The sequence below is a fragment of the Cydia pomonella genome, chromosome 6, assembly GCF_033807575.1.
Source record: "Cydia pomonella isolate Wapato2018A chromosome 6, ilCydPomo1, whole genome shotgun sequence".
NCBI lineage: Eukaryota > Metazoa > Arthropoda > Insecta > Lepidoptera > Tortricidae > Cydia > Cydia pomonella.
Genome location: NC_084708.1, coordinates 1,822,501 through 1,834,728, shown reverse-complemented (window position 1 = coordinate 1,834,728; position 12,228 = coordinate 1,822,501). Strand labels below are relative to the sequence as shown.

At 37.8% G+C, this 12,228-nt stretch overlaps 1 protein-coding gene across 1 annotated transcript in view; it reads left to right on the top strand.

The window, feature by feature from the left end:
• LOC133518615 (solute carrier organic anion transporter family member 4A1) overlaps nt 1-12,228 on the top strand; it is a 118,587-nt gene that overhangs the window by 37,840 nt on the left and 68,519 nt on the right. The window contains exon 3 of the mRNA XM_061852287.1: nt 7,503-7,650. Within this exon, the coding sequence (XP_061708271.1) occupies nt 7,503-7,650 (148 nt within the window). The remainder of the gene's footprint in view (nt 1-7,502; nt 7,651-12,228) is intronic.

Here is a 12,228-nt window from a genome sequence, read left to right as displayed (position 1 = left end):
AAAATATTATTATTTATGAAAACGGGACTTAATCGCGTAATAAGTCCCGCTTTTTTAAAAATAATAATGAATAAAAATCGTGGACGTGTAAATCAATGTGTATTTAGAAAAAAATCGGTTGTGTAATACAAAAATCTACCACTGCTTTAACTACTTTGTTGCTTTATTTTGCTTTAACTTTTGTTTCCGTAACAAAGGTTGTCTGGAAGAAATCGCTTATGCAACGCCAAACTTGTATGAAATTATGACGTTTAAAATAAGCACTTGCACAGTCTGCGCTATCAAAATCGCTGCCAACTTAGCTTGGTCTAACTCTAAATAATAGCAATAGCAAAATAGGTTACAGACATCTAGAACTAGTCAGTAAAGTCAGAGAGGTTTTAATATTTGGGGACAACCTTATACAGATCGACTTAGCCCCAAACTAAGCACGTATACGAATATAGATAAATACATACTTATATACATAGAAAACACCCACGACTCAGGAACAAATATCTGTGCTCATCACACAAATATATACCCTTACCGAGATTCGAACCCGGGACCATCGGCTTCATAGGCAGGGTCACTACCCACTAGGACCGCTCGGTCAGTTAGAACAGTCAATAACCAGTTATAAATACTTTTGTTTCTAGCCACGGGTGGACAATGCCCTTTGTCCTATAATGGAACTACCATTGATCATGAACATCATGGCATCAATTTGACTTGATGGGAAAGTCGAGTAGCCTCCGCAGCCATAATTCTACCAATAATAGAAGTTTGTCATAAAGGGCTTGTTACATTTAATAGTACAATAAAGGACCGGAACAATTACCGCCGATATTTGACGTTGGACAATGATTTACTGGCGCTGTTACAATTGCAATAAGCAAACGAGTCGAGGACTTAGATAACTATAGTTCGTTTTTTGCATCAGAAAGAAGGTAAGCGATATTGACGTGTCTTTTTATTATTTAATTATTAATCATATACGATCATGTGTACTAATAACGTGTGTATAATGTGTGTGGTAATTGTTCCGCTTTCATAAGTAATAGTTACTGATTTTTACAAGCTTTTATTTAGTTTCACCTGACCCGTTGCCTATCGGTCTGTAATCAAATCTTGCAAGTTAAATTTGGTCCACTTCCCGGTTATCGATTGAGCTGAAATTTTGCATGCATGTGTAAATCGGTTGACAATGCAATATTATGACATAGAGCTGATCTGATGATGGAGACAGGAGGTAGCCATAGGAACTCTGTGATAAAACAAGGCAACCTAATTGTGTTTGGGGTTTTTGAGGCTCGATGAGAATTAGTTAACTGTGGAATGAAAAGTACAGTCTGCGATAAAAATTAAATTTTTGCCAAAAACTTATTAGAAAGCGCTTTCAAATAAAAAGACATGTCATTATTGTTTACCTTTTTCTAATGCTATAAAAACGAACCTCTTAATTGTGTTGTGGTAATACCCACTATTTATATATGAAAATTATTTGATTTGTTCCCAAAAAAGTTTTTATTTTTATTTATTTTTACCTTTTGCTGTATTTTTATTTTTACTTTTTGCTTTATTTTTACTTTTTGCTTTATACCTGTAATATGTGGCAATAAAAATTCTTATTCTTAGTTTACCTACGTATTACGTACTGTCTAAAAGACAACAGGGTCATAAACTTTTTTAGTATATTTTTTTTACTTTTTTATTATCTTTGCTATCTCATAAACCACACTTGACCTCATTAACAGAACGGATTATTTATCTTATGAATGTAATTTAAAGACTAATTTTCATACTTTATACATGTTAAAATATTTTATATGTTGAAAGTCTTCGAAAAACGTATCCGAATTGTTTATTTTTGTTATGTCTACACTAAAGACGCCGGTTGTCCCGAACGCTTTTGACCCAACAGTCTACCACTACCTAAAGGTTGTCTGAAAGAGATCGTTCTTTAGCGATAAGACCGCCTTTTGTTTACGCCTGTCTTTAGAGTCTGTGCGGAAAGAGAAGAGTATGGGGCCCAATACATTCCACGACTCTTCTCTTTCCGAACAGACTATGCATTATGTGTGATTCCGAGTAAATTTATTTTGAGATTGTGCAATAAATTTGTATTGCATGGGTACAGTGGAGTACTTTTTTGAATTCTTTAACAGTCAAAATATTATGCCACACAGTAGCCTAGACAATACGTCCAGTTAGAATGGCTATTATATATGTCGGGGTCATGTTACTCTGGTAGTTTCTTGCACTCGCCTATCCGGCTCGCGTAGCAATCCACGTCTGCGCGGACGGTGTGGGAGTTTCCTCCTTCGGGATGAATCAGTGGCAGATTTTTTAATAGCGCTCAATCTTCAAGGAATGCGTATACTCGCCAGATGTATCGGAGCGGACAGGGTGTTCATTAATATCTGAATAAAACTGAGTACACCGTAGCGCTGAGCTACATTTCCTGGTATAGATTCAAAGATGGAATATTATTACATAGATGGATATTATATCGAATCTAAAACAAATATATATGTTTTTTTGATCATAAAAGAGGCCATGTAATATGCATAGTGACCCCACAAGAGGATTCCATATTGCAGCCAGGCGTATGCACAAGCATAATAAGCGCATTTAACACTGTTATTTCATTAATCCGGCGACCGGTTTGGCCTAGTGGGTCACTACCCACCCTGCCTACGAAGCTGATGGTCCAGGGTTCAAATCCTGGTAAGGGCATTTATTCGTGTGATGAGCATGAATATTTGTTCCTGAGTCATGGGTGTTTTCTATGTATTTAAGTATTTATAAATATTTATATATTATATATATCGTTGTCTAAGTACCCTCAACACAAGCCTTATTGAGCTTACTGTGGGACTTAGTCAATTTGTGTAATAATGTCCTATAATATTTATTATTATTTATTATTTATTAATACGCTAGCTAAGCCCTTATCAGCTTCTTACAGATTTGTCTATGGCAATAGATACATAACATCAATCAAGAGAATGTGTTTATGTTCCCCTTCGAGTGTTTCGATAGATCAATTGCAGCAATTAATTAGATAAAGACGTATGCTGAGCTTATCTTGTTTACTCAGGGTGTAACTGATTTGGGGATTGTTCATACTGATGATATGGATTGTAGGAAGCTTGTACCATGCATACATACGAGTACATACATGTACAATACTAGCTATCGATACCTCCAGTGACTTCACTAGAAATATTTGCATAAGAGTAAATAAATATACAATAATTGGGTCTTGTGAGTTAGGTAACGCAAGGTCGTTTTGTAACAAAAAATTGGTTTTAAGTTATTTATCAACAATTTTTTTTTTATTAAATAGGTACTTCAGTTCAGTTATATCTGTAATTACTCAATGAGTTCAGGATAATTACTTTTTTAAGTGAATTCCCTCGAAACGTTCAATATTTTCATACTTAGAGGTTGAAATAATTTTTAGTAAATTTTAGAACTTTCGAACAATTTGAGTTTTTTTTAACCGTAAAATCATATTTCATTTACAATAATAATATATATGATGAATATATAACTAGCTTAAATCTAAAATAGGCAATTATGATATTGTACCAAGGATGCTGGTGGCATTTCCTCGTTGTATCGCGATGCTGATGCAATTTGAGATTTCAAATTCAAAATGAAAGAAAAATGTCGTACTTAGTAAGAAGAGGTTTGTTGTTTCATAATGTGGTTTCAAAGACGAATAATAACGAAAAACAATTTCCTATTTTCAAGAAACGAAACTGTAAAGTAAATAAATAAATATAACCGCCATGTGGAATGTTGATTCGACGATCAGTGTCCCGATAGTCGTTTCAGCGAACGGTCTCATAGCGAAGAGTCTCGACCAACACCTTGAGAGACTCTCGCTAGGTGGTTGGATCAAGGGTCAGATGCAGAAGGCGGTGATATTGGACACGGCGCGGATAGTTCGCCGGTTCCTCTCTCTGCGGCCCTGACCACCGGCAGCTTGCGCCCTGCCCCGCTGCTGGCGGCACCCTAGTTTAGGTTTTTTATAATGTGTATATATCTTTTGTATTGTTTTGTAAGCGTTTTTATATTTTACTTTTATATACATATTGTAAAAAGCCTTGCGTAAGAAAAAAGATGAATTAAGGAAATAATAAATATTATAGGGACATTCTAACTCAAAAAGACCAAGTGTCATGGTAAGCTCAAGAACGCTTGTGTTGTGGGTACTCAGACAACTCAGGAACAAATGAAAATGAAAAATGATTTATTCTCTAACAAGCATATTTAACAAAATACAGGATGGTGCCCCTTTTTAAGTATAGAAATACCTGTGTGAAGGAGAAATGTCTGTGCTTATCACACAAATACATGCCCTTACTGGGATTCGAGCCCAGGACCATCGGCTTCATAGGCAGGGTCACTCCCCACTAGGCCAGGCCGGTCGTCATAGTTCACAAGAATTATTGCGTGATATAAATTATACACATGTGTGCCTGACTATCTGTACCATATATGACTTAGTAGGCACTTCCCAGTCCATGCACACATAAATGACAAAATCTGGTCCCGTATTGAGCGCGTCACGTACAATGGTCATACAAAGAGACCATATGATTTATTAGTAGCGCGATTTAGTGGTAATGGTATATATAGCCAGTATAACGTGACCTTTAGGGCTAAGATCGTCGGCTCTTTATCATTTGTCACCGTGCCTGTCACGTTCTAACAAGTATGTAAGCGTGAAAATGACGGGCATAGTGATAAAAATGGAACCATGCTGCCACCGTTTGAGATCGTTTATTGATAAGATTCTAAGATACAGGGAACTCGCCGCCAAAAAGCTAATCGCATATAAGGTAGAAGTACTAGTGCTCGACGCTGCACGAGTCATCGACATTGGCACTTTATTTCATGGAAATATAGGATCAAAAAGCTAATTGCATATAAGGTAGAAGTACTAGTGCTCGACGCTGCACGAGTCATCGACATGGGCACTTTATTTCATGGAAATATAGGATCAAACAGCTAATCGCATATAAGGTAGAAGTACTAGTGCTCGACGCTGCACGAGTCATCGACATGGGCACTTTATTTCATGGAAATATAGGATCAAAAAGCTAATCGCATATAAGGTAGAAGTACTAGTGCTCGACGCTGCACGAGTCATCGACATTGGCACTTTATTTCATGGAAATATAGGATAAAAAAAAACAAATCAAAAATCAAAATAGTTTATTTGGTATCTAATTTAAACAATATTGGTAATGGATACCTCCTGGTAAGTATAGCAATACTTGTGTTAGGGGGTACCGCTCCTTCCTGACGGAGTTTTTCGGGTTTATCTCAGTTGACATATTATTATTTTATACGGTACATTTTGATAGTTTAACTATATCTATAGCTTATTTATATAAATATTATTACAAAACAATTTAATGAAATTTGTTGTAACTATTCAAAGAAAAATATAATTAATTATGATACATTTCATTTGAATTAAATTGTAACTTGAGGATAAATTTGAACAACAAAGATTTTTCTATATTCGAACTTAATCCTTGTCACTTTGACATAAAGTGCCCATGTCGAGTACTAGTGCAGCGTCGAGCGCTAGTACTTCTACCTTAATCGAAGTTGCTATCTATTTATGTCTAGAGCGAGTACAAGTTTTGTATGTATTTAGAACTTCTATAAGAAAAAAAACTAAATGAAATTATTTTCAAAATTGCTTTCTTGGGGTTAGATATGAGACAAATATGAGGATGTGATATCCTCGTTTGTGGTGTATTGTACAAAAAAAATCAGCAATATCGTATCTGGAGTCTGGAGGCGCCCAAAATTGGTATGTTTTGAAAATGATTTTTGTTTTAATTTAAAGAACCGGACAAATGCGAGTCGGACTCGCCCACCGAGGGTTCCGTACTTTTTAGTATTTGTTTTTATAGCGACACCAGAAATATACATCATTTGTGAAAATTACAACTGTCTAGCTACCACGGTTCATGAGATACAGCATGGTGACAGACGGACGGACACACAGACAGACAGACGGACAGCGGAGTCATAGTAATAGGGTCCCGTTTTACAATTTATATATACATTATAAATTGAAATAAATGTCATATAGGTACTAAGGGCCTATTTTACAATGTCCAAGTAAAGTCCTGAATAAGCTACTTGCCACTTATCTGACTAATAAAGTCATCCTTGGCATTTCTCAATCTTCAAATAAGCTTAACTGGTAGATAAAGTGCTAATTTTTCCATGAAGTTTTATCTGGCAGTTAATTTATTTGTCAATTAGCTATCTGATACTTGGATATTGTCAAACAGGCCCTAAGAAAAAGTGACCAAGGCCCAAAGTACCCAAGGTAAGGTTTTCTTCGTCTATGAAATTTCAGTTAAAAAAAGAAGTGCTGCAGACCAACTAGTGCTCGGCAAGCATTTAAATTGTCCCCTGTACAACTAGTGAATGGTTGTCATACAAAGCTGCTCAACAGCTGATATCCTGCGCTTTGTGCGCGTGCGCATGCATTCAAATCTAACTTGATCCGTCGTTCTGCGCATTCCACAGTGTGTAAATCCAATACGGGCAATAAATCAAACCAGACGTAGAATTTATCCGTGTAATCATGAATCAAGAAGTTTTTTTTAAGTTAGGTACCTACTGTCGCGGCGTTTTCATAATGAATACTATATAGACAAGTAAATGTACTAGACTACGACAATATATAACGCCGCTGTCACCGTCTGGCCTATCAAAACTACTGCCAAATTAGCTTGGTCTGGCTCTAACTAGTATCTACATCCTTATTTAGTAATAAGGATGTAGATACTAGGTAGAGGTAGTATAGAGGTAGTCCTCTATTCTCTCACAGCCCTGATACCTTTTCGCCCTCAGTTGGTAATATCAGTGTTCATAAAAGCGGTGCAGTGACCTGCACTTTCTGCTATGCACATGCACGCCCATTCACACGTAAACCGCCGTCAACAATACCTGCGCCCGACTAAGCACATTTTAAGATGGTATTTTGTGCATCAAGGGTAACCCTAAAACTTTATGAATGTTCGGGTCAAATCTTTCAAGCTAAATTATTAATTCACTTCTCATTATTCGATTGAGCTCAAACTTCACATACTTAATTATATAAGTTGGGTGGCAATGCAATATTATGGTGCCATCGAGCTGATCTGATGATGGACGCCTGTGATAAAACAACGTACCATAACTGTGTTTGTGTTTGTTAGGATTGTCTCGATAAGTTTTAAAACTTAAGGTAGAAGTACTAGCGCTCGACGCTGCACTAGTCATCGACATGGGCACTTTATTTCATGGAAATATACGTTAAATTTCAACAACGAAGATTTTTCTGTATTCGAACTTAATCCTTGTCACTTTGACATAAAGTGCCCATGTCGAGTTACTAGCGCAGCGTCGAGTACTATATATTACTTCTACCTTATATGTTTTATGAGGTCTTTTGTTTGAAACAACCATAAGTCTAAGTTGTTTTTTGTCCACAGCGTGAATCAGAACCGGAACTCGATCGGCAGACAGAGTCCGGGCCCGAACTGAGATGTGGTTGGGGCGCGCTGCGACCGTGTTGGCTGCAGCGCTTCAGGACCGCGAAATGGGCGCTTTTCTGGCTCTGCTGGGCCGGCGCCGTTCAGGGTAAGTGGTTAGAAAAATCACTAGTTAGTTAGTTACTTCAATATAAATAAATACAGTATGTAAATTAACTAAAACCATTTACTCAAACCAGTTAATATTTAGGTCATACTGAGCAACTTTTATTATGGGCCCAACCCCAAAATCACGAAATAAAATTTGGCTATGTCGTACATTTTGGCTGGTCTCACGTTGAAATGTTCTATGGGAGAGTAAATTTTTTTTCGCGATAACGATCTTATTTTTTATTATTTTTTATTTGATTTAATTTTTTTTTCGCCCTCTTTTATAATTTTATTGACTATTTAGTCTATTGTACTCAGTGCTATATTTATGTCTACCATTCTTCATCAACTCTCATCTACTCAAAGGTTAACTGGAAGAAATCCCTTAAAGGGATAAGTTCGCCTTTGTACTGCTTATCCTGTGCCATATTTCTATTTTGTATTTTGTACAATAAAGAGTTTATACATACATACATATCTAGGGCAAGATAATGCAATCGGATATTAAGTAATATAAATTCATAATATTATTAAGCCCGACCAGAAATATATGATCATAAATAAATAAATAAATATATTTATATTTATTTATTTATGATCATTGTCAAGAGGGCGCTGTTGTCATGTATAGGGTGACCGTTCAGTTTAGAACGAAAAATTTAGTTCCAATGAAATTCCGCAATATGGCGCGTGATCATATATTACTGTATTCTGTGCTACTTCTAATAATGATTTATTTTGTCCTTTTTAAAGTGATAACGTATGTACCAAATTAAACTATAAAACTTAAAACCTAAATCTAAAAATTAATAAACCTAAACTTAAAATAAAATACTAGAAAATATTCCTGCGGCATGGTGCAGTAGATGCTGGCAGCATTTCCTCGCTGTATTGCAAGACTAATTCTTTGAGCGAGGAAGCTGCCAGCTCTGCGGTCGCCGGTGTCTCTGCTAACCTTTCTGAAAGTTCCTTAATGAGCTTAAGGGCACTTGGGCCCACGGGCCAAGGGTTTCGACGCCAAAAGGTATGAAATTGTATTCGGCGCCGAGACCCCTACTATATTTGGTGATTTTTAATTTTTCGGCCGCTTCTGCCGCCGCGCCGACCTTAGCAGATGTGCCGTGGAGATAAGACGGGGCTAGGGTGTCTACACAAGTGGCGTCCCATACCAGCACCCGTCCCATCTTCCACGGAATTAGTGTCATTCCGTCCGGTCTCTTACCATCTTCTCTTAAAATGCCGGCGGGCTCAAGTAGAGCTGGCACGTTGACGCTGGCGAGAGACCGGCGGAGAATCATTCACGACACGTCACTATCGTTTTGCCTCTACGAAGCATTTCCGCTACATACCGGGAAACACACTTAAACGGCTACGACCGTAGCTCAGCGGTGAATGAATTGTTCGAGAATGTATGCTTGAGGTTAAAATCTCAATCAAAATATGCTCACACCAACTCACGCAACAACGCGAACAATCGTAGCTGTTGAACAAACATAGTAATCAAATGATGTCGTTAATTTGTTCCTAAAAACACCGTAAGGCACGGTAACTGGATTTGGTGGGGTTTGATGTTTGAGTTACTATCGGTGCAAGTATAAAGCGGAAAGCGTGTTTATGGTCCATGTGTTGTAGCCATTACGGATATAATGGTCGTTCTTATCTACATGACAGCGTGATAAAACGGCGTCCGTCACTTTCCTTCCCGCGGTGTTAAAAAGTGACACGTATTTACTGATGATGGAGCTAAGACCGCCAAGTTGAAATGGGACTGAGCTGGCCATGTCTGCCGCATGCACCCAGAGAGGTGGGCTAAAATAACCACGGTATCGGTGCCGCAAGACGGGCGAGGATCTGGTAGGCCCAGGAGGAGATGGTGGGACGACCTGGACGCATATCTCTACGACTGGCCGGAGATTGCACATTTTTTCTAAATCTTTATTATTTTTTCCTTTAAACATAGGTAAATTGTCTAAGGTTTTTGTAGAAATTGTAAAAGGTGACTGAAGTTTTATGTTAAGCGGTTTGACCTGCTTTCTTTCTGAATCTAATCCGAATGTCTAAGTAAATAGCTCACTTAACGCATATGTGTCGGCATCGACCAAATTCGCTAAACGGTTTTTTTTGTAGCTCTCAGATATCTCACCATACTCTACTCCAAACACCTATCGCTTGCGCCGTAACATAAAATTAGTATTCGACAGTCTGCGAAAAGCATAACACAATGAAGGCAAAGGTTTACCCAGTTACGCCGCGCTGGGTGAGACATTTGTGACATAAAATACACTGCTGTTACTGTTACCGCATGTGAAGATCACAAGTCTTTAGAAATTTTTTTGGTAATTTTTCCATACCTACAGTCAGCATCAAAAGTAGCGGAACTTTTCCAAATATAGATAAATTTCTAAAGTTCGCGTCCAAAAGCATATCTGACTGTACAAACGTTCTCGACATTATCCTGTCTGGATTTTGGCCCTAGATGAATTTATATGAGCTCAATGTTACCAGTATATGAATCTGTACGTTTTGCTTTTTTGATATTATATAACTTGGTTACTTTAAAAAGCGCTAAAACGGCCAAATAAATGCGCCGTAAACAGACGCCTACCATCTAAAATCGGTAACAATAAATGAAAAAATTAATACGGTCAGATACGGATAACTTCTGTACATTCTGTTCCCAAAATTTCGTAACGATTGGTTAAGTTCTGTACCCCTAGTGTAAATATTTTCGACAGCGAAACGTGACGTACGCGTTTGCGTTAAGTGTCATTTTGTATGAGATTTTTGACTTTCCAAAACGTCCCGCTTGGCGCGCTGTTCAAAAACCCATACAAAATGAGACTTAACGCAAACGCGTACGTCACGTTTCGCTATCGTGAATTACACTAGGGGTACTGGAGGAGGAAAATGTCGAGAACAAAACCTCGAATTCCGAGATGTTTAGGCAAGATTTCTCGCCTAAGCTACAGGTGTCCTTATCGCACTCATTTTAGGAGCCGCTCCCGTCAACGCGTCGGAGGTCACATTCTCAAATCTGAGAAGAGACTCCTCAGATGGTATTTCCTCTTAAATCCTTTTGAACTAAGTCCTGTCGTTAGTCCAACTTCAAAATTTCGATGGAGGTGCTCTGCTCACACTAGTCGAGTTTTTTTTTGCTGTCATTGAGTACTCGTGAATTCGCTGTTGGACAAATTAAATTTGGCTATTTTTACAAGCCTTTATTGAACTTGTCCTGTTAGTATGTATGTGTCAACTCTTGTGCATCAACTGTTGGAAGCTACATTTAACCCACTTCCTGATTTCCGATTGAGCTGAAAATTTGCATTCATTAAGTCGAGTGACAATGCAATATTACGGTACCGTCGAGCTGCTCTGATGATGGAGACAGGCCATAGGACCTCTATGATGAAACAACGCAACGTTTTAAACGATTGTTTATACATTAAAGGTGTATTTTTAACTGCCGAATAGCCATTATTACTCTTGTTAGGCATCAAGTACTCGAGTGTTGATAGAATTTGCTCATAATTTTTGCTAACGCTGCTAAGTTAACCTCAAGGTTTTTGATTTGGTCATCGTTTTTTGTACATAAATCTATATTCTGAAGCTTTTCTAATAACATCTATTTATTCCCTCAATAGAGGGCAAAATGCCGCCTGCCCTGTATTATATCGCAGTGCATTAACGCCGTAATTTCCCCCGGGGCACGGCGACACCGGCACCAGATTAACCTGGGAACTGTGCCCTATACAAATCTGTAGCATAATACGGCTAATAAGGACAGCTACAGTCCCAGTAGCTGTCCTACGAAGATATCATTGTGACTATTGGGAGCTATTAAATTCTAGGTATAGTTTTTTTTTTTTGATACAATACTTAATGGTAGGCAGTGCTGGTGGTCGAGTGGATCTGACTTCTGACTTTGAATCCGGAGTTCGTGAGTCCAAATTCTGGATCGTACCAATGAGTTTTTCGGAGCTTATGCACGGAATATCGTTTGATATTTACCACTATTTTTTCGGTGAAGGATAAGATCGTGAGGAAACCTGGATACCCGCATCAAAATTCTTTTTCGTTGTCTTGTTTTTTGTGTCCAAAAAATGTGACGGAGTGTAGGTTTTTGTATGAGTAGAAATTTAGTTATTTGAATTTTTCTCATGGTAAATGTAATTTACAGCTAAAAGGCAATAGCACTCGTCTTTTTTATTTATTTAATAAAATACAAGCGTGACAGAGTGGTCCAAAACAAGACAGCGAAAGAATTTCGAGGTGGGTCGAACATCTGCGTTGAAAATCAAAGGTGTAGTCCCGATCCGGCATTGGGTCAGCATGGGGACTATGACTCAACCCCTCTCTCGAAAGGAGACCTGTGCCTAGCAGTGGGACATATTATTAAAAGTTGAATTATTGAAAGTTGGTATTTATCTCTCATGCTAACCTATGCTCGTATTTGGACTTAAGCAAGCGAAAGGTTTCATACTTATTTTTGGTTCTAAAAGTGGAAATAATGAGCGTTTTCAATATTTCAAGGCACAAAATAATAAATGTCTTGTAGAACCTTACAGATCAATTTAAA